The sequence below is a fragment of the Geospiza fortis genome, unplaced genomic scaffold (genome assembly GCF_000277835.1).
Source record: "Geospiza fortis unplaced genomic scaffold, GeoFor_1.0 scaffold98, whole genome shotgun sequence".
Taxonomy (NCBI): domain Eukaryota; kingdom Metazoa; phylum Chordata; class Aves; order Passeriformes; family Thraupidae; genus Geospiza; species Geospiza fortis.
This window is the reverse complement of record NW_005054306.1, coordinates 4,327,207-4,350,058: the sequence shown is the minus strand read 5'-3', so window position 1 is coordinate 4,350,058 and position 22,852 is coordinate 4,327,207. Positions and strand designations below refer to the sequence as shown.

General features: G+C 41.8%; 1 protein-coding gene across 3 annotated transcripts in view; it reads left to right on the top strand.

Annotated features, from left to right (window-relative positions):
* TRAF3IP2 (TRAF3 interacting protein 2) overlaps positions 1–921 on the top strand; it is a 25,653-nt gene extending 24,732 nt beyond the window's left edge. For all 3 annotated transcript variants that reach the window (XM_031066706.1, XM_005418427.2, XM_031066707.1), the window contains one exon: positions 326–921. In XM_031066706.1, coding sequence (XP_030922566.1) covers positions 326–472 — 147 coding nt within the window. In that variant the 3' untranslated portion in view covers positions 473–921. The remainder of the gene's footprint in view (positions 1–325) is intronic.
* Positions 922–22,852: the final 21,931 nt, after the last annotated feature.

The window sequence follows — 22,852 nt, the reverse complement described above, 5'->3', positions numbered from 1 at the left end:
CTCCTCTCCTCTCCTCTCCTCTGTTTATTTTCACAAGCTTTTCGATGCCTGTCATTGACATGAGACTTCCTTTGAAACATGATGAAATTAGCCAACGTGATGGCAGAAGAGAGACAGGCAAGCTGTGGGATCACACAAAGTTCATTTATTTAGGAACCCAAATACAATTCTGAAGCCAAATTAACATTTCTTGTTGTTAGAGGAAGTGCCTAGAACAGACAGAATTAAATCTTCCCTGGCAGGGTGTGATGGAATCTGAAAGATTCTGGTAGAGATTCAGAAGGATTTATGGGATTTAGCTTTTATTTTCCTTGGTTTTTTTCAGGAACATGTGCCTACCTGGCTGCAGAACACTCACATTTATAGCTGGCCAAAGAATAAGAAGAACATCCTGTTGCGGTTGCTGCGGGAGGAGGAATACGTTGCTCCTCCAATAGGACCTTTACCAACACTCCAGGTTGTGCCGCTATGAACATTATAACTTCAAGCACACGAGGAGTGGTTGTTAAAGGGTTGTTCCTGGCAGGGAGCCAACACTCTTCCAGATGGCTCTTTTTGATGACAGAAGACACTCTCTCTGCTAAAGGAATTGGTTGTCTTGGGTTACTCAGGCTCAGCTTGTTCTCTACTATGTTAAACATCTATTTCCAAAGCTGATGGGGCAGAACTCTCTTCTCTAGATTTTTTAATAAGCTACAAATGGAAAGAATGCCCACTTTTATTTTAACATCTGGTTTTAACATATTCCTTTTATTAGTCATTATAGCAAACAAATACCAGAAATAATGTTGCAATAAGTGTAAAATTAAAACTACATCCTCCTTTTTGCTCAGGGTTTCTTTAAAGATATTCCTGCTTTGTATAGCATTATTGAACTATCAATTTGTATATACACTATTAAATATATTTGCCTTTTGTAAGGCAATCTTATATACCGTGTCCACTTCTATTACTGCTGGGGACAATGGAGAAGTGGGTTGGGTAAGGCAGATTTTGCTTAGCCTGTCTGGCATAAAGAGACTCATCTTCAATTAGAGGACTTTCAGATCTGGAATCTCTAGAGTTCGCTTTCCTTACAGCTTGGTCCTTTGCATCTCCAGCATGTTGCAGCAATAGTCCCCAAAAGGAGAGCTGAATGCATGACTACGTGTGTGCTGCCAGTGCCATGGAACGCCGCAGTGTTTTTTATGGCAGGCCTTCAGCCTCACTATTGCTCTTCAGCCCTTATTTAAAACAGAGCATGTCAAAGGACAATTGGCGTTTGGGAAGCCAGCAATTGTTAAGAGAAAGAACATTGACTCCTACAACTTGCAGTATGCAGTATGGAACAATAAAATAATCAAAGATGGAGGGCCACAGGGTGCTGGCCACCAGGATGGCTCAACAACATCACGTCTGCTAAAATTAAGCACATTTTAACTGACCACATAAGCATGACTTTGGTGAGGGTCTTTTTGTTTTTTAACAGCCTTAACCTTACTGAGGTACAGTGGACCCTGTTGGCTTAAAATTTTGCAGCCCTTATTCTTTAGAGCAGAGGTACCAATCCTCCTCAGCTTTCATATTTGTCATGGAATGACCCAAACACAGCTTTATAAAAAAGTACATGTGTTTGGTAGCCTGAAAAGAAAATTAGCCCAGAAGCTGATACTCCTAGTACAGTATCCAAATTATTTAATTAGCTTTCCGTGGAGGTGGTGCCAGCATGCTGTGTTGATGCAGCACATGCTTCTGGTGCTTATGGAGAAAAAATTAAAACTCAGATTTTCCTTCAGCAGACTTGTGCAAAAATAATTGCAGCCATTTAAGAGAAGGGTGTATTCAGTGTTGTCAACTCCAATGATTTTTATTGTGGTAGTTTCTGTGCTTCTTGCAACTCCAGTTTCAAAAGGGACGCTCAACAACTGAAACAGGCTAATACCTGACATGCCAGCAGCTTCCTGAGAAGGCACGATAAAACTGTGTTAGGCAGTGGTACTTCTTGGCACCTACTTACATGTCGGGAAGGGAGGTCTGTTTTTCATGTGATAAATTTTCAATTAAGAAAATAATTTTCTAGTATGTGGTGACAGCCTAAAATAATGACAAAAATTTATCTTAAATGGTCACCAAAGTAAACACAGAAGGAGTGGGATATGGGTCAACATTAGGGGTCACCTGGAGTGCACTACAACATCGAGCTCAGCCTCCAAGTTGAGCGAGTCTCCTGAAATGCTGGGGCATTATCTGCCAACTCAGTATGGCTGCCTCTGTTATTTTAAGGTATCTGAAGTGTTTTAGCACTGTGAAATAGTCTGTCTCAATTGGCTTCTGAGCCTCTTAGCCAATTTCTGCCACATTTAATAGGGAGGGCTCAAAGATACTAAGTGCCTGTGAGTTTCATGGAAGGACTTACCCAAGCAAAGAGAGAGCCCCAAACCCACATACTGAGGAGGGAGAGGTTCTGGTCTCTTCCCAGAGGTGGACAGCTGGCCACGCTGGCCCTGGCAGGGGGCTGGGAGGCCTCCTGGGCTACACAGCCTGCACAAGTCTGGAGGAGAGAAGCACCTAGGGAATGAGGCTGTGTCAGTTTAGCTGCTTGCAAAGCAGTGTATTAGGGAGTGCAGTTAAGCATTCAAAATGATTAGTGAGGCTGGGTAGTAAATTCCTTTCATCATTTTGGCTGTCATCTGAAAATATCTGCTCTAGATTTACCACAGATTTGCTTGGTTTGGGCCAGGGAATTTCATTAAGTAATTCCTGCATCATGTGATGCACAAGGTTGCATTAAATGGTCCGCTGATTATTTCTATTCTTCTGTTTGAACGATCCTTTTCTGCAAAACAATTCTAGCAGAGTGAGGAAGAAAAAGAAAAACTGAGCTTTGCTGTTTGGGAAGTACAAAGAGCCCAATCTATTTAACTGCTGGGGCCTTTTTTTTTTAATCGAATAACAATTCTCAGGATTCATTGATCTTTACATTAGTTAGAGCATCCTACAAGGACAGAAACCATGATGGGGAGAGTGTGAGTAATGAGCTAGCAGCCTAGTGAATCATTTCCCCTAAAGCTTTGTATTTGTAGAGAGACAGATGGTGGGAGCTGTGAAGAGGGAGAGGCAGGAGAAAAGCCGGTTTTTGCAAACAGCAGAAGTACAGAGGATGGTGAGGAAAGGAAAAAAGAAAAAAATAATCAGCAGGTAAGGAAGAAGAAGAGGCTGAGAATACACCAGCTGTTTCAAAACTAATGCATTAATGTTAAAATGGATTAGGGTTAAGGGAAATTACAAAAAGGAAATTGCAGAAAACAAGAGCTTTGTGGCTGAGAGAGGGAAAATTTACTAAGAGCAGCCCTAAATATATATTTGTAGATGAACTCTTGAGTCAGTTATTAAGTGCAAATAACAGAGAAGTAGCTGAAAGTATGCAAGACTCCATCCTGCAGGCTGGCAGTGCTGCTGCCCAGCTGGAGCTGCCAAGCTGCAGGTGCCCACAGAGGCAAAAGGCATCACTTGGATGCTGACAGCACCAGGGGTTTTTCTCACAGCACCTGTAAATTTGCAAGGGGTGGGTGGGAAATCCATTGTCCCTAACATGGAAAGTAAGCAAAGCAAGAGAATTACATACTTAACACTGGGATGAGTGCAGCATTAAGATAGAAATAGAGGATTTAGAGACAGCCTGCTTTGGAGGCTTGCCAAAACTCAGATGACATTAATGCATGTAAAGGTTTTGTTATGCAAGTCACCTGTGTGACAAAAATAGGGTTGCAAAATTTTATCCCACAGTTAAGTTAGACCTCTCCAGAGAGGATGGTTCGAGTACAAAGTTAATTTAATAAAGCCTTGTACACAGGACAAGAAGTGCTGCCCTAAGAGCTCATTTGCTCCTGGTAGGGTCTTAAATGGCATCATTTGATGCCATTTAAGAAAATAAATCAGCAGAGTTCCCTGCAGCCTCTCTAGGACCACCAGCAAGGCAGGTAATGAAACTGGCTCATAAAAACAGCTCCACCAAAGGGTGCCTTGCTGACAGCCTTTCCCTCATCTCCAGCCACTGACTAGGCTGCAGGTAGCAGAGACATGGGCATCTCAGTAACAGCATCAGTCTGGGCAGCAAACTTGGGCAGTGTGGTCAGGAAGCTCCTCACTGAAGTAAGAAAAGGAGCAATTCCCACCATTTAGGATGCTCTGGTTGTCAGATGGAGGCACTGGTAAAGCTGACAGACACCTCTTGTCTTAAAATGTTGCGGTACGATGTAATAGCGAATGTTTCAGCTATCCCAGTTCGTCCCCCAGGTGTGCCAACAACCTCTCCCTTCCCCTCCCCCTTGCCTCCTTGCTGAGCGCTGTCAATCCGGCATTCCAGCAAGGGTGTGGAATGATTGGCAGAGTTCAAAAGATGCCTCTCAGCCCTGGGGACACTGGGCCATCCAGGTGTCATTTGTCCCCTGAGAATTCCCCCCTCACCTGGTTGGTGGGATCCCTACCCCTTCCCTCCCCCTCTCCCTGGGGTTAAAAGACACAGCAACCACGTGGTTTTGGTTCTGTTGGAGCTGTTGCTGCATTCAGAGGCCTGTGTGCCAGGAATAAAGCTCTGGATCGAAACCCTCCAGCAGAACCGACTCCTTTCCTTCACCTCACCTAAAGCCTTTCCACCAGAGGTAAACCTGAGCTCCTGCGTGCCTGGACTTGTCCCAAGCGCCCAGCTGCAGCATCCAGCTTAGCCAAAGGTGTCTCTGAGGTGAAACCACCACAGCTGCCACCCTTGGTCAAGCAGCAAGGCCAGACGAACCCAGGCACGTTCAATCTGGCAATATTGGGATTTAATTCCAATATTAAAAGGGAAGGGGATGTGGGAGGGAGGAATTGGGAACTCTGTGGCCTTGCAGTGCAAGAGGTCTGCTGTGGCAATGAAGTAAAACATGTCTCGGAGCGTTCCCTCACCTGCAGTGTGCAGAACAGGCACATGTTATCTTCCAAAGCAAACATCTCTCTTGTTACACTTTGGCTTTAATTTAACAGGTTCCTCCATGCCCACATCTGTAGCAGTCTGCTAATGTTTTACCTGTGTTTGGGAAACAGATCCTGCCTGGAAGGTCACAGCTTTTGTCAGCCTCCTCCTCCATCATCCTTTATCACAATGTTGCTGCAGGGAAGCACTGCCACAGCACCCAGTTTGCAGTAGTGATGGGCTGGCACTGCTTCTTCTCCCCAGAATCCCCAGCATGGGTCTTCTGCAGAAGTTCCCGGCTGGCACACAGTACATCAGTATCATTACACGGCTCCAGTGTGTCACTTCTCCTCGAGCAATGGATGCTCACCCAGTCCTCTCAGCCAGCATGCACCACACTGGCACATGAACATCTCACAAAAGTCACTTGCAAAACCCTCTGTGAGACATCAGACACACCTCTCCCACCTGCATACTACAACCAGTGCAGGAAGAGAAATGTCTGTATTTATGTGGTATTTGTATTACAAGTTATTGCTCACAGCAAGAGGTGTTCTCTGGGCTTCAGGGAAGGACATCTGAGCAAGCAGAGGCTCCACTGCCATGGCAGAGGGGTGCTGGATGCTGCTGCCCATAGAGACAAAGCCAAACCAGGCCCTGAGATGCCAGAGCACAGAGGAAGGCAGCAGAGAAGCAGCCTGTCCAATCCCCCTCCAAATGAGGCCAAGAATAAGATGGAATTGCTTAGCCCCACTCCAGCCTCCATGGGCTCAGAGCCCAGCCTCAGCCTGATCATGGAACAGTGCACAGACCACCAGCTGTGTGTCCCTGTCCGTGGCCAAGATCACTTGTAAACAAACAAAAAACCATCTAAAGCTAAGTTGCCCAGCCTAACCAGATCTGCCAGCTGGGCTGCATTTCAAGGGCTTGCTGATGTAGATGGGACCAAACAAATACAAACACACATACTCCCTGCATCGTGGCTCTGAGCACTGCATGCCACTGCACAGATCCATGCAAACTGGAAAAATGTCACCAGAAGCACAGGCAGGGTTTTTAAAAACATTTGTTCTTTATTGAAAAGTATCAGGGACTTCTCCAGTTTCCAGAGCAAGGGGAAAGCGCCTGCTTGCCCACCTAACCCTGGGGTAAGGGGAATTTCACAGCAACCTCTGCAGACACCAAGTCCTTGGGGCTAATGGGCAGATCGAGGGAATCTCAGGTGAAACTTGGATGAACCCAGTGGATGTAAATCCCTGCAGGACTGGCTGTTGTGGAAGGGGGACCTGCTAAGGAGTAGGAAACTTCCCAGGACCTACTTTGATGGTTGGGCAGATGAAGCCCTCTCTGTCTGACTTGTACCACCCTTCTAAGAATGAGAAAATGCACACTGTTGGAAAACTCCAGAGAACCTCAAAAGTGGATTTTCTGGGATGCAGAAGAAGGTACTGTAATGGCAGACACTGAACAAACCCCACCACCCCAAAAAACTACTAAAATAGTTAATAACTAAAATTGATTTTTAAAAAATCATTACAAGCACCACCTGCAGTGAGATCATTCTGTCTGTATTCCATTCTTTGGATTTTCCACCTTTTTTCTAAGGAATTATATTCTGGGAATACTATCTTGGAGGCCTTCTTCAAAGTTACCTTCCTTTACTTGGGCTGACAGTCCTTACAGCATGTCTGTTCTGGTTTTCATCAGCTACACCCAGTGAGAATCTGGTGAACGTGATGCATTGTGACTGCCACATTCAGCCCTGCACTGCTCCTCTGCCAGCCTTGGGATTTCCAGCACGTAGCAGGTGCTGCAGTCCATTGTTAAAAACCCTGCAGTCTTCAAAGGCAGAAATTCAGTCAGAAAGACTTCTAAACAGGTAACACTACTGGGGATTGAGTTGAACATCCCAGAAGCAGCGAGTGCATTAAAGAATCTTTCATTCGTAGGCTGGGAGAGGGAATTGAGCCCAGCTTGGCACTGACCAAGCCCAGTCCATCAGTATCTCGTAGCATCAGGTCTCAGTGGGTGCTGTGTGCATCTCACACAATGCAAATGCACACAGCCAGATGCTCCCTCCACAGTCCTCCTCCCAGAACTTCCCCCCAAACAGACTCTGCAGAGACACTGAAATCCATCCTCAGCACTGATAAGGCACTAGTGGTTCCCAAATGCCAAACCAACAGCATAGAGAGGACAACTGATCACCCCTCTTTACAGCACACTAAAAATCAGCAATGGTTCCAGACGCTCAGGACTGGCTGTCCCCACATACAGGGCAGAGAATCGTTTGGAAAACTGATTTTTTTTTTATTTATTCTTCACTTTATTACTGCTCTGCTGCAGACAGCAGAAAGTTACCCACTCACTCTTCTGCAGCCTCCTGAGCTAAGAAGCTGAGATAATAGCAAAGTGGCCATTTAGGTAAGGTTGTTGAAAACTTACTGATTAAAGAAGCATGTAGATACAAAAATTACTGATTTTTATGAGTCCATTCTCCTCACAGCCTTACAAGAGACAGTTTTTTCCTTGAAGCACCAGCTGTGTAGAAGCTGAAACAGCAGAAAGCCAGCAGTAAGACTATCCCAAAAGAGAGATGAAGGGGAGCTCTTATAATAGGCACAATAGCACCTGAGAAGACAGACAGAGTACCATAAAGAAGTGAGAAAGAAAAAGGGAACTACACTGTAATAAAATTGAATGCAGTAGCAAAATTAATCAGCTGGCATAGACTCATCTCTTTTGGTCTCTTTTTTTTCTTTTTTTTAAGAGGTAAAATAACTTAGCACTTACTATTTTTATAAAGAAGAGGAAAAAGAGAGAAAACCAGTATTTTCCTCCAGGCTTTTGTGTCCCATTTTAACTTAGTAGTTGGAAACCAACCTACTAAAGCAGCACAGTCCCTCCTGAGGACACAGTCACACTGATAACAATTTGATATAGCAGTATACCACCAGTCAAGAGACAGCTGCACCAAGGCAAGACAGACAGGTATAGAGGTACACAGGCAAAACCCAAGGAATGAAAACTGCACATCTCAGACCCTAACACTGATTGATGTAGTCAAGACTCCTTGCTCACTCCAGGCTGGAGTTAATTATTCCCAGGAGTAATTAACAGGTTGAATTTTAAGCTCTGGGCTGGATGGACTTGGCATTGGAGAGACAGGTTTCACAACCCCCTCAAAGCAGTGCCCAGACAGTAGTGTGAATTTTGTGACTTGCTTTAATGGAGCTATACGAGGGAAAAAGCTCCATCCTCATCAAACCAGGTTATGGTTTTTCTGTTGCCCATATTTCTCAGTTGTACACACTTCCCCGGTTTTGATGTCTTACAGAGTAGCTTTGTCTAAAACAGCCCAATGTTCCAGGCCTCAACTTTCCAGGCCCCAGCTTTTTTCACTACAAAAAAAATGTTCATCTAGGGACCACATCAGGCTCAGCCTGTGCATCCCTACACAAAATCAACACTGGATGTGGTGTGACCCTGTACTGCCTTCACATGATGTGAAATAAGAGGTGTAGTTCAGCAGTGCTATTGTATGGAGAGAGGGTGGTGCTTGAGCAAAACTATCCAGGGCATTTCTATATCAAGTATGGTCTAAGCCTACATCTGTGGTGATGCCCAAACTGGTCTTTTGCAGAGGGCAAGAAGACAAGCCTTGATGAGACACTGTCTGTGAAACAGCATTGGTGAGAAAATCCAGTGAGTGCCAGGAAATCTGGCGCCACATTGTTTGTGGCAGAGGTCAGCAAAATGAGGAGTCCTTGGCCTACCTGCTCCCTACAACCAGGACATTTCTTAGGTACATCACAGGGAAAGGCATTTATCCTACCAGACATATGGGGTACAAGCACAGGTTGCAAGCAGCATGTCTGTGAGCTCCAGGCCTGTCAGACAAGTCTCAGTGCCTCAACCCCCTGGTGCACACAGAGATTTAGCAAAGGCATTTCACATCAGCCCAGCTATCAGCTCTGACTATCATGCTGTAGATGTGCAAGATGTAAAAGCATGCTTTCAGTTCTGATTTCCCTTTTCTCTCACATGCTTCCATTAGGGAACCTCTAATCAAAAGAAGAATTTTTTATAATTGTTTGTGTGTTGCCTGCATTTTACAACATTAGAAGCAGCTATGTAGATACAGCTGCCTTGTGCCTAATGCTGAATACCAGAAGGCTGTTCTAACGAAGAGCTTACAGTCTGACTCTATCTGGGATTTGAGTGGCTAACTAAAATCCTTTGCAAATTATCACTGTCACTTCTTTGTAAGCCCTGCTTCCTTTCTTTATGTCTGAATTCGGACTGGGGATAATGAACTTCCTGTATCAGGGACTGGGATACAAGGAAACTCATTGTACACTCACCAAGGAAGAGCACATCAGTAAGTAGCTTATGAGGCAGCTCTGAAGGGTCTTATTAGAATGACTTATTCTCTGAGTTTCAGTGGTTTAAGTGCATCATGTGATAAACACTTATAATGAACTTCTTCAGATGCTGCCAGGGAAAACCCAGCAGATAAAATGCAGAATCCCATGGCATTGCTCTCTGCATAACAAACTGATTACAAAGATGGAAAAAATCATGAATTCACTGGCTTCTCCCACTCAGGACACACATAACAGTGTTATACAATTTTCTCTTTGCTGTTCCAGATTAAAGTATCCTTGCTACTCAGTCCAGTTCAAACTAGTGCAATTTTTCTCCTACAAGTCACCAGGCAGAATACAGCTAAATGTAACTATGTGCAAGAAAGTCTAGTCATGCTTCTGAATGATTTCTTTCTTATTAAAGAAAAAAAATAATACAAACAAACATGGCTATGGTTAGAACTAGATGATCTTTAAGGTTGCTTCCAACCCCAATCTTCTATGATTCTATAGGGGAAAAAAACCCCCAAAGGACTAAAAAAAAAAAAAATTAACATAAACTCACAAGTAACATAAGCTAATTTGGTTTGTTTAAAAATAGCAGGCCATAGTTGAGAGCATCTCTTGCAGTTTTGGCCCAGCCAATACCTGTAGGACCAATGAACCAAGGTAATACATCAGCATCTGCTCTGCTCTCTCCTCACCCCCGGTTTGCAGCTTCATTGCTTCTCCTTCTCAGCAGCACAGCCTCTCTTCTTTACTCTCTCAAGTTCTCTGTGCCTAACAAGCTACAGCACCTCTACAAAAGGCATCCTGGCTCTGGCATGAAGCATGGGATGGATGCACTGGTTCCAGTCCTGTTAGCCAGCATAAATTACAGCACTGCTTCTTCAAGGCCAGTGCTTTTTCCCTGGCTGGGGTGTCAGCTGGAGCAGGCAACTGTTTCAGCTGGGTGTGGTAAAGATGTCAGGAAGCACCAAGAGAGGTAAACAAGTGCTGGACTCTTAAGTGAGGTAATTGGTATTACTTGGGAGCCTTAATTCAGTAAAAGGTTAATGAAGGCATCCCCTTCCTTTAAGCTAGTTACTGACTGGTTTTTCCTCAGTCCAGATCCCAGACTTTACAGAGCAGTAGCTGAGAGGGCAGAAGCTGCAAAGCCAGCCCACAATAATGCCTGTCCTCAGGCCACCTTGCTCCATCATCCTACTGAGTAATCGGCTCTTTAGGGTCACTGGGTGAACTGCCTTAAAGGGAATTGCTTTGGCAGTTCAGGTGTCAGTGGAAACAAGAGGGTAAAGGGACACCTGGCAGGTCACCTCAGCAGCTCTGTCCTGCCTGTTACCAGTGGGTCGGATAGCTGCCAATGCCACAGAGTGGAACCAAACTGGCAGTGCTAATTCCTCTGATGCCTCAGGGTTTAGCTTTTATATTTTTTCAGATTCTGTACTACTTTAGTGTGTAGTTCTGAGCTTCATATTAGGGGATAGTAAGCTCTCTTCACAGAGTAGGTCGACAAAACAATTCCTTCCCTAGCTGGGGACCAAGGACAAACGATCCAAATTTCAGGCCCAAGAGCATAAACAACAGTGGACTGAAGAGAGAAAAACAAGAAGGGTAGGGCTTCATAAGCTAAAGCTGTAACTGGACAATAACTCCAGTATGCTAATGGACCAGAACTTATAAAATGTGAGACCTCATGACCGGTTGTCCATTTTGTGACCATTTTGGGTTCATCTTGGGTGTAGCCCTTTGTACTGCCCAGGGTGTATCCATTGAAGCCTTTTAATAAATACCTACTTTATTCTTTAACTCTGTCCAGCCTTTGTTCAAGGTCAGCCTTCACAAGGCATCACCTCCATCAGATGTACAGCCCTTGCACTTCCCTCCTGCCTGCCTCAAGGCAAGAATGCCCAGCCTGGCACAGAAGTTGCCATCACCATCACTGTACACCATCACTGAAAAGCCTGCTCTGGCACAGCACTTGGGAGAGTGGTTTCGGTTATGGCTGGCATTGAAGTGTGCTCCCCACTCCATCTGCTTCCCGTGCCCAGGAGCAGTGCCACATCCCCTGTGTGTTGCACTGAGCAGCCTGCTAAACCACCTCCTCACTAAATACGAGCTACCAAACCCCCAGATGTGCACAGACACACAGACAGCCAGGCAGGTGAGATCCGGTGCCGGCAGTTTGCACCAACACCAGAGCTGCCCCAGAGGCAAGTCCAGGAGCATCCTTAAGTACAATACCAAGGTGCTAACGTGCTACCTGAGTCGACAGCCTCATCACACCCAGTGCAGCTGTTACAAAGAGATCTAGGGAGGAAACATTTGCCAGATGAAGAACAGAGGCAGGAATATCACGTGGACTTGTCAGATGAATTACAGTACTGGTGGGGGGAGGATGTCCTGCTCCTTGGCTTGACCATCAGAATGCTTATCCACCAGTTGTGTTTTGAAGAATGGTCCAGCAGATATGGCATCTCAAAAAAGTCCTAGAGGATGGTAAAAACTGTTTGTGTTTTTTTCAAGCAGCCAACCTGGAAACACAACAGCAGTTTAAAATGTACATCAAACCGTATGTGAGCTTTCCTATGTACTCTTACTGGCCATTAAGTTTCCCCAGGCCATGCTATTATTCAATTAATAGGATTGCAGGCTATAACTGAAGGGATAATACACCTCTCAGAACTCATCAGTTGTGATGCCATGTAAGAAAGAGGGCCTTATCTTGATTTATTTTACAGCCAAAGGGAATTCATGTATCTAATAGCAAGAAAAGAGATATCTTCAAAACATGGTTCTATGCAATCAGTAAGGATCAATAACAATAACAATACTGCTATTAGACTCAGTCATCAGAGAACAATGGAATTTTAAATCTGTAAACCAAGCAAAAATTTGCACATTCTGTCATTTTCACTTGATAAAGGAGTATTCCTCCTACATGACAAAACAGGTAAAGGTGTTTGTGCTTTAAATCATGGTTGCTAACTTATCCACAATCTAGTCTGAAACTGTGAATCAATTTGGAGCGCCATTCAGCAGCTGCCTTTTTACTGGTCTCATACCTGTATGCATTAAATACTATCCACAGATTCCCTTTGTAGGCCTATCCCCAGGGACTGAAAACCTGCTGTACTCAACTCATAAATAAAGCTAGTGAGACATGAGCAAGAAAAAACATAGCATACTTCTGGGCATCACTCCAGGAAAATAAATATGCAAGATGGCACATCACCCTACACAAAGCTGGCAAAGGTAAAATAACATTTGGGTTCGATCATTATGGAAAAGAAAATAATTCTGTGTTCATATGTACATGCTGATCTTCCACTGAGACAAAAGGGCCAAGGTAAGACTGGAGTTTGACTCACAAGGAAACAAACCTGGAAACAGTTGTAGCTTTTTTAACCAAATTGAGGGTATCAAGTCTGAATCTGATCCCCAGCTTTCAGGAGGCCCTTGAATTCTCTAGCAATGACCAACATCCTTATTTCCTATCTCTGTGCTTCATGACTCTTATGGCATATGCTTGCTTTTGAATTCTAGATATACCTTTCCCTCAACAGCTATAATCCATGACTTTATAGATTAGTATTAAAACATGGTAAAGAACAAAAGAGGATGAAATGTCCTGCTTTCCTACAATGGGTTTGGATGAACATACTCTCCTGTTTCCATCAATGGTTCACTCTGTTTTTCTTGAAAGGATATTACATTTACTGGCATTGACTTTCCTCAGAGTTTATTATTTTGCATCTCTTCTGCTCTTCTCTCATTTTCAGTCTTTTCTACAGTTTTTTGTTGTTGTTGTTGTTGTTGTTTGTCTGTTTGTTTGTTTTGGTTTTTTTTAAATTTGGGGGGTTTTTTTGTCTAGTCTCCTGAATCCTTATTTTCCTATTAATAGGCTTTGCACTGTCTAATCCCCAGGTTAGTTTACTGCTGCTATTTATGAGATACTGAAAAGTTTAAGCCAATCTATATAACGTATGACAACGACAGGATTGCACAGAAATACTCATTATTTAAGGGATGAACTGGCAGAAGACACATCCTGCAGATTGCAGACAGATGTCTACCTGTGTTTTTTGGCTGTGATTTGGAAATGTACAGAATTCTTTGCGAGCAAATGTGATGTGCTCTTGGCAGTTTTAATTTCATTATGGATTGGTCCATATTTTTGTTTTTAGGGATGATGGCTTACTGTTCTCTTACAACTGTTTGCCTGGTGATGTTTGCTGGCAATTTTGCTTGTGTTCTTAAATTTTATACATGACAGTAGAACTGCACACTTGCTGTGCAGACAAAGGTTTAGAACAAGCTATTTATTGATGCTACATTCCATTAATAAGATTCGAATTTTGGAGTTTAAGGAAAATATATTAAAAGTAGTGACTCCCTCTATTTCAAATATTGTCTGCTCGGGTACTCTTACTGTTGCTTTGTGTGCGCATTTTAAAATTAATTTATCCTTTGTATGATTGAATGCTTATGCTATCTGGTATTGCTACTTGCATTGCACAAAGAACCTGCAGGAAAAATACTCATTACTGTGATTAAATGACTGCTAAAATATAGCACCAGGGTTCAATGAGAGGTATATATGCATATCTGCACATTTGTTTAAGGGACTGCAAGGACTGACATAGTTGATGTAGCACATGTAAGCCTTGAGGCACCTGGAGATTTTACTTTGGACAACAGAACACTCAGTGTGCCTTTGTGTGTGAGAATCCCAAGGGAGTACAACAGAAGGAGAAAGGGGGCTGTGTGGGATATGTGCACATCCAGCACTCATCATTACTGGTAGGTAACTCATGCTCTGTTTTCCTTCTAGCAGTTATCTGCATGTGGTATATATCCATATTTTCAGCACAATGTACTCAATAACAAACATTAGTTCCTTCCCTGGCAGACTCAGATTCTTGAGGGGTTGCAATAGGAGCAACACTTTATATTGCAACCCATCAAGAGCTGTTAATATATGTAACATCTGTTGAATTGGGAAGACAGAGCTTCAGGATGATGCTCTGTAGATGTCTAAGATAAATAATTTTCTTGCTGAAATTGTCAGCACAGATGCTGCTCTGACACAGCATGATCTAACGCTTTACCTGGAATTGCTATAACAATCTTAAAACAGACGTGCAGTCTGCAATAACTAGGTAGGAAAAGTCAAGTGAGTATCTTAAAATATTTCACTTTTTGTAGTTAGCAGGGCACTTGTTACATCCCAAGTGTAAAGAGATGACTGACTCCAATAACGTGGTCTGACAGAGGAATACAGAAGGATGAATTCTCTAGTTCGGGTGGAGCTCCATAACTATCATTGACAGAAATTGGAGGATTCCATTAAGTGCTCTGTATCCAGAGCACAGAGCACAGAAGAGGGATCAGCTTGATTTTTCCATCTCTCTTGTCATTGAAGTGATGGCCAAAAGTCATTAAGGGCATAAAATTTCAAGGATAGGGACTTCTGTGAGCTGATGGTTCCAGACACAGGTCCTACTGTGAAGCAGGAGAACTACCTTAGATGTACACTTCAAGAACCTTCAAGAATTCTGTGAGGTGGGCAAAGACACTGAATACAGACTGCTGCAAGTTCAATTTCTTTCAGCCTTTCAGGACTGGCCACTGCTCCAAAGCCAGAAGATGGTTTAAAACATCATGTAGCAATTCCTGAAATGAACTCAAGATACTTCACAGGTCTAGGAGGAAAATCTCACTTTCTTTGCCAATTAGAATTGACTCAATGAGATCTTACCATTGTGCAAGAATGAGTGAAAAGCAGCACTTCCTATTCTTACCATGCAGGCTAAGAGAGGGAACAGCTTGAAGTACAAATACCAAACCATTCCTTTGTTTGGTGGCTCCAAATGCTGGAAGTCCATTAGTTCTACAATTACTCTTTTCAGGATATTGGGAAAGCAGGACTCTCTTGGCAAGTAGTGATATAAAAGGTTAATTTTGCTGAGTCTTATTTGATTTTGCCAAGTAATCTGCCAATTAGAAGGACTGACAGGAAAGAATAAAAGGAAACAGCTATCCCTGGAACATGGAAATCGTTGCCTTATTGGCCCGTGCTTGAAGATGTCCATTCAGGGCAACTCTATTCTGAGCAGATGCCTTCAACTGTTTTTGATTTCCTGTCTGTGTTTGGAGGAGGAGTATCTGCTGAAATCTTTCAAGCAGATACTCTGCAGACTAAGCACAAGATGAAAAAAGATTTTATGCAAATACTGTAATTTAATTTCTTCCTGGCACAGAGAGTAATGTCACATTCTCACACTATTGACATGAAGCCATAGAAGATTGCTAACAATCGTGATGACCTTTCTGGTTCACATATTTGTCCACTGGAAACTGGTTTAAGGGTCTGACTTAACTGTACATAGTCTATCCAAAAACTATCAGATGACAAAAACTTTCTGTCATGACTTGTATGGTGTCAAGACCTAACCTATATCTTGTAAGTTACCCATTTCCTATGAGAAATTACTTTATACTATCATATGACAGAATAGCAATCACCTATTCTGCACTGAAATATTTACCTACTTTCTAGTGTTTCAGCAAGCACAATTTCCCTGAAGTGACAGAATTTTTACAGTAAAAAGAGAGGTAAGGGTTCTGTGGTTTGGGGAAGTCAAAGGGAAATTCACTGCCTGGTTCAAAAGCAAATATCCACGTGACCATGTCTAAATTGATGGGTTTCTGTAGCTCACTGCCTTCAACAAGAAAACTTTTAAAAAAGGGGAAGGATACATTGATTTGTATGTGTGAATTCTCCAGCTAATCTTGCCACTTGACTTATAAGAAACTGAGTGATGCATTTGGTGTTTGTTATTTTAATCCCCACTGTTTAAAAGCCCCCCTCTGAGGATAAATGAGACCACCACAGCTGTGTGACACTGTAATTCAACCAAAAGTCCTTTGGACCATGAGCAAATATGGTATATAATCCATAGCCCCTCCTCCCCAAGCCCTATCCACTCCAGATGTCTTATGGCACAAGGACCACCAGCAGACTGCTCGTGACACTGAGGATGCTCCTGCACTAACCCACCAAACTCACTCAGGTGCCCAGATGCCAAGGTGCTCTAAGGCAAGGGCAACATGCCCATTTCTGAGGTCAGTCCTGTATCTTTGCAATACAAAATGTGGTTAAGCGTTATTTTCAAAAAGGTTTCAGGTCTGCTTTCATTGGAGCATAAATCTAGGTCTTAAGTGATTATGCAAATGAAGTAATTATGTAAATCTGTAAGACTTATGACAACTGGAATTAAGACTGAGGATGTAAATGTGGACCTTGCTATCTTGCATTTGGTGAGGGAGTTTTTCTTTTTCTGAACATTGTAATATATGAAAACCTTAATTCTAACACAAATCTTTACTAACAAATCAGGTTGATGGGCAGAATGATAAAGGTTAAGCATAATTTGTTATTTACAGTTTTCAAAATCATACACAAGTCCCCGTGTTCTGAGTGCTAAACTCTCCTGACCTATACATATGTTGTTTATTTTATTAGACTACATGTGAATGAAGTGAACAGCTGTGACCTCCCCTTGTACTTTGAAAGGTCTCTGATAAAAAACAAACAAATCCTCTTTAAGAAAAAAAAAATTAATTTGGAGCCATTCATTCTGCTTATATAAGGACTTCTGAATGTAATAAAAACATGGAATAATTTCATAATTAATAGTGAAGAGGCAGGTAAGGGAGAATCTCACACCTGTTCATATGTAGTTTTGGAGTTGTCTCTTAACATTTCATTTATAATGCATTGTTCACCACCACTGTTTTCTAACACAGAACCAGACTCACTGTAAATGGATATGATGTTCATGTAAGCCTCTACGTGGGCTGAAACTGAGTTCAAGCAATGCCATTCCCTCTTTGTGCAACTTTCAGTTACCTAAAATATGTTATTGAAAGGATCTCCCTCTTTCCATACATAATTTAAACAATGCTTTGTTGGATTGGGTGTGACTTTTTAAGTGTAATCACTAAACTGATACTAGTATTTATTTTTAATAAAGTCACTAAAATTACTGTGTCTGCTCTGCAGGCTTTTATTACACCAAATTATTCATTTCAAATAGCTAACAGTACACAAAAATTAGGTGTGTGTAACCCATTGTTAAACTAATGCATAACCTTATGTAGTCTTATAAAGATTTAGTTTATGTCAAAAAATGAGACAATTAATCAGTGTAAGTTTTGAATGTGACTAAAACACGATACACATATTTCACTGTAAAGCACTTACAGCAATTATCACCCAATATCCCTTCTCTATGCCTCCTGGACTGCACACACTCCTTTTTTCCCCCCAGAAAATACAGCTCTTCAAATACAAGCACGCATAATGAGAATAGAACAACAAAACAAGAAAGAAGGCCTCTGAACTCAGCTGGAGAATGAGGCTGCTGCCTCCCCAGCTACAAGATGATGTTGATCAGCTTGGCTTTCTGCAAGACAGCTGCTCGCAGCTCCTGCTAAGCTGTGCACTCAGTATGGGATGTGGAAGAGAGGAGATGGGGTACTGGGATAGGAGCCTGGAAACGGGGAATAGTGTAGCTCATTTTATGGTGTGGAGGGAACTGAGAAAGGACAATACAACCAAGCCATTGGTTTGTGACTCACTGACACCATGTGTTTTATTTGCCTTGTTCTTGGCCTGTGCAAGTTTGATGATCTCTGTCCTTGGTCTTCTTCCACTTACTCCCACTGCTATGTGAGCTTTTGTACGTGTCAGATGACCCAGATGTTTCTCCTCCACTCACTGTCTTCCAATTTGACTGAGCAACTTCTGGGATTAACAGGCAAAAAAAATACATGAATGGGGTGCATTTTAAGTAACAAATTCTGCAGCTAATTGAAAACTAAAAATTAATTAAAATATTTTTAAACATTTAGTCAGTAGATGAGCTATTTGGTGTCTTCTACTTTTTAAAATTTTCATATGTAATCATATTTAGAATAATTGAAATTCTGTGATGAATTACCAGAGTCTGTTACAGATTCTCTGCCTTTTAAGACTGAAGTAACAGAAAATTTGTTCACGCTTGCCATATCACTGCCTGGAGAGATGCAGGAACGCGCAAAGAAAGCAAGCAGAACATAGCTGTAGCTGGCTAGGCTCATTTAATCCGAATGTTTAATAACCAAATGTTCCTAACAATAAATAAGAAACAGCAATCTTTTCTGTATCAACGGATATATTTGAACTCCCTGGGCAAGTGTGGTTTAAGCTTATGAGGTATGTGTTAGTGGAAAGGAAATACACAAATAAAAGATGAATATGTTCTGAACTACTTTACCAACAAAGAGGAGGGGAGGATACACAAATTAACTACACAGCTCTGTACTCTGTTCTTGAAAGCAGAATAACTTCCCTCAAAGCACACACTGTGAACTGCACAGGCTCTGACAAGAGCCCAGGCCTGGCCAGATACCCAAATCAGCTCTGTGTGCCCAGCTGGAGTCACATCATGTCAGTGGACACGTTAGCTTAAGGCACAAAGCACTGATAAGAACATATTTACCCAGCTAAGAGGAAAAGTGCAGTAAATCTCTCTGTGTCATTTTCTACCATGCTCCTCAAACAGTTACATAAACCCAACCCACATTTCTCTCTTACTGTCACAGATATAATCCTCTCTCTAATAAAACAATAATAACAAAAGATCTACATTTGAAAAAACATCTTAAATAATTTGCAGGCATGATTAACAGTTCTGCTGAATGGTAAAAATCTGGTTATAGCAGCTAGGGTATGGTGGTTTTTTAGGGGCAGGATAAAGTTTATTTGATTCTCTGTAACTGTGTGTCCTCAGCTGAACCTACCAGTCCTTTGCTGTGTGAGGATTGTAACTCATGCAGTTGGATCAGCCTCTGTTTCTATTTTTAGTGCAGATCTTGCTCCTTATTTAGTCCTGATTGCATAGCCAGAACTGCATTCTCAGCAGCTCAGTGAAAAGCCTGCCTATTCCATTTTATAACTTTTCCAGACAAAGAGATGGGAAGCCTGCAGCTTTCCAAACAGTCTTATTTTAGGAGCTTGCAACACGATACAGTCCAAAAACCCAAGGGCCACATGAATCCCTGCTGAAATACTATAGACTTTCCTGAAGTTTTACACAGCAAGAATTTGGCTGCTTCTAAGTTAACTGGGATTAAAAAAAAAAAAAAAAGAAAAAACCAAAACAGACCAACAAAGCCCCCAAACCAAAACAAACAAAAAACACCAACCAAAATATCCCAACAAACCCAAATAACCAAAACCAAACAAACCCCCGAATTCCCCAAAAACCTTATTTGCCCTAAATACTTCTGCCCTAAATATATCTATTGAAACAGTAATAGACATCTGGATCAAATTCTTCAAAAAGCATTTTATCCTCCTTAGATTCATAGTTTATAAATCCAATTCAGGAAGGCAACTACTAGCCAAAAAAGAAATAAACAAGGAAAAATGGAAAATGTTGGTTTTAAAGAATCTCTTAGCAGGGATGACCACACAGAAGTAATTTTCTGCCACTCAATTAAAACCATAAGAACATTCCTGGTTTTGAACAAAGTTTTCCCATTACAGCAAGGAATTTCTGCAATTCTGTCAGCATCAGCTAAAATGCTTCACCTTCACTTCTAGGATTTGCTTCTGGAATATTTCCTCGATCATTTATACTTTGTGAGCTATAGTTCCATTTGTTGCATGCAAGCGCATGACTGAAACCCAAGATTAAGATGATTGAGACCACTATGAGGCTATAAACACACAAAATGAAAAAAATCTACATGGATAATACATGTAAAATGCATTTTTATCGACATGTACTGAAATACAAAGTTAATAATGGGTCTTATTTTCATGTGAGAAGACACTGCATCTTACCATACACTGAAATTACACATCACTCCAAACAGGTCTTTTATTCCTAACACAAGGTACTTACTTATATCCTTGCATGCACAGACCTCTTGAATGTAATCCTGAATCCTTTCTCTCCAAAGCTGCCATAAATTGCTAAGGAATCATTATGCTGGCCAGGCAGTGGTCACTGAATTCAGCCAGTTTTATTGTACATGTAAGGATATCCAGCACTCCTCCTATAGTGGGGCGATTGACTGCAGACAGAAATCTCCCGCAATTGCCCCTGCATTCGGGACTGCCCTGTGACTAGTCCTTTCATGGCACACTGAGAACACAAAGGCAGATTTAAAAGAAAATTAACTGGAGGAGTAAAGAATTAAAATCAATGAAGAGAAGGAGGGACTGATATATTCTCACTGTAAATTTAATTACCTCTTAGTCAAAAACTGGACAAATTACAAAGCCAATACAAAACAGAAGGGCCATAAAAATTATGTATTCAGCAAGTCTGCACTTGCATATTCTGTGTTCCCCAAATATCTTACTGATTCTGTGAAAACAGAGAATATTCCAAATACATGAAGTCAAATTCCATATCTTGATTTAAATGACAGGCTTGGAATGCCACAAAAAGTACTCTAGATCACTATCTGGAATGCAGAGGGATAGAAACTGAAAGAACTGGAAGTCATTAACTGAAAAGACCCAAGTACTTGAAAGCCTGCTCATTCTAGCAGCTCTCAGAAACATTGCACCCTTGCACCCTGAGTGGAGATTACTGAAATTTGGGTATTTGGGATGTGGAATGTCTTGGCTGAGCTTCTCAATGTAACACATAAAAGTGAAACTCTAGCACATTTGGACAAATATAATTTAAAAATACTCATACCAAGACACCAATGTGCAAACTGGGGTGATGAAATCACAATCTGTGTGCCTAAAAATTAGGAACAAAGATTTAAGCATGACTATTCTGAGAAAAAAGGTATTTAAGAACAGAGTTTTCTTCTCAAAAAGCCACTCATTTTTTTTCAAGATGATACTGAGAGACTGAACTGCAACTGAATCCTTCAGAAAATGCCTAAAAACCTAACACAGCCAGAGACTAGGATAACTTCTTTTAAGCCCTTTTCAAGGGCTGTGCATAACAGAGGAGCCCCAGAAGATGATACTGAGTTGCAGGGGTCCAGGACAAGCGTGAAAGTCTGTACACCTTTATATTCCAGAAGGGTGTGGAGAAGTTTTTCACAGGGAAACCCTCTATGAAATCATTACAAGATTTTCTCAAGCAAGCCTCTGGCATGGATTTTCTTATGAAACACCACAGCATAGTGCAAAGAGTATCAAATTACTCACAACTATTCTGGACATATTTTTTCATAAAAAACGTGACTGCTGCATCCATTTGGAAGAAAACCTGATCTAAGTGTATATAGCTTTGTTTGTAATTCAACACTATAAAGAGTACCCTAACAAATTATGAGTATTTTGCAACTGATGTAGTAACTATTTCTGCATTTTCAGTTAAGAGTGACCATTTCTCTGTTTTGAATTAGGAAATCTGCATAGCATTAAAATAAATTACTCAAGTGCCATTTTAAATCAAAATTAAGTAGGTCACTTTGAAGTCAGCTTTGATGGGTAGTTTTGTTGTTGGTTTTGGTTTTCTTTTTCAAATGAGAGCATGAGTCTGTTCCCTCAGCACCACTTAATCACTGGTAACTTTTATGAAGAGCAAACAAAAGGCCTCTTGTATTTATCCATTATGTCCCTAAGAAGTGAGAACAGCTTGATGCAAATGAAAATCATTAAGGCATTCTGCACTACCATTAACTGTATGAATATGTGTCTATGCAAATGCAGCACATTACCCAGTGAAACTGCAGCCTCATGACCTTTTGCATTGAAAATCTATGCCTTATGACTCTCTTAGCAGCTGAAATGCTTTCTATGATGTGTCTTTGTGTAAGTGTTTGGTTTGGACAGGTACAGTAATGGAGAGCAAGCCATTTCACAGGAACATATTCAGTTTCAGATACCCTTTCACCCTGTCTGGGGAAGGGATAACATCAGAGATACCCAATTTGCAGCAGTGCTACAAATAATGAGCCAAAATGTGATTGCCCAGACCCAATCCTTCATGCATTTACACCCATAACTGCACTCAAATAAGTAGTTCCATTTAAGACACAATGAACATACAATAATGCAAAACTGTGACTGGTTTGTAGGATTAGAGGCCTAATTAGATATTAAACCTACTGACCTAACTCTTTAGAACTCTGTCCTTCGTGCAGCCATCCCAAATGGTTGCAGAACCTGGCTATTCCCACTTGGTGCCACAGTGCCTGCCCAATGAGATGGGTGAATGTATGGAACGCAGAGAGTTTAGTCCTCCAACAGCAGTACCTGCTGACAGCAATGCACCACAACTCCTGTCTTCTTAAAAGCTTGAACCACAGACAGATTTACAGTAGCCCAAACAACAGGTCACAGGACATTTATTGCTGTTCAGTCTGTCTCTCTCCTTGGCAAACTTTAGGTCAGTCTTCAGGCACAAATTTGCACCTGCTACATAAGCTTTTCTAGAACTAAATCTTTGGCAGAGGCTATCTCCCCCTCCTTTGGGATGTATACCTTTGTTGCATGCTTTTATGTAGCAGCAGAGTGGTTAGGACA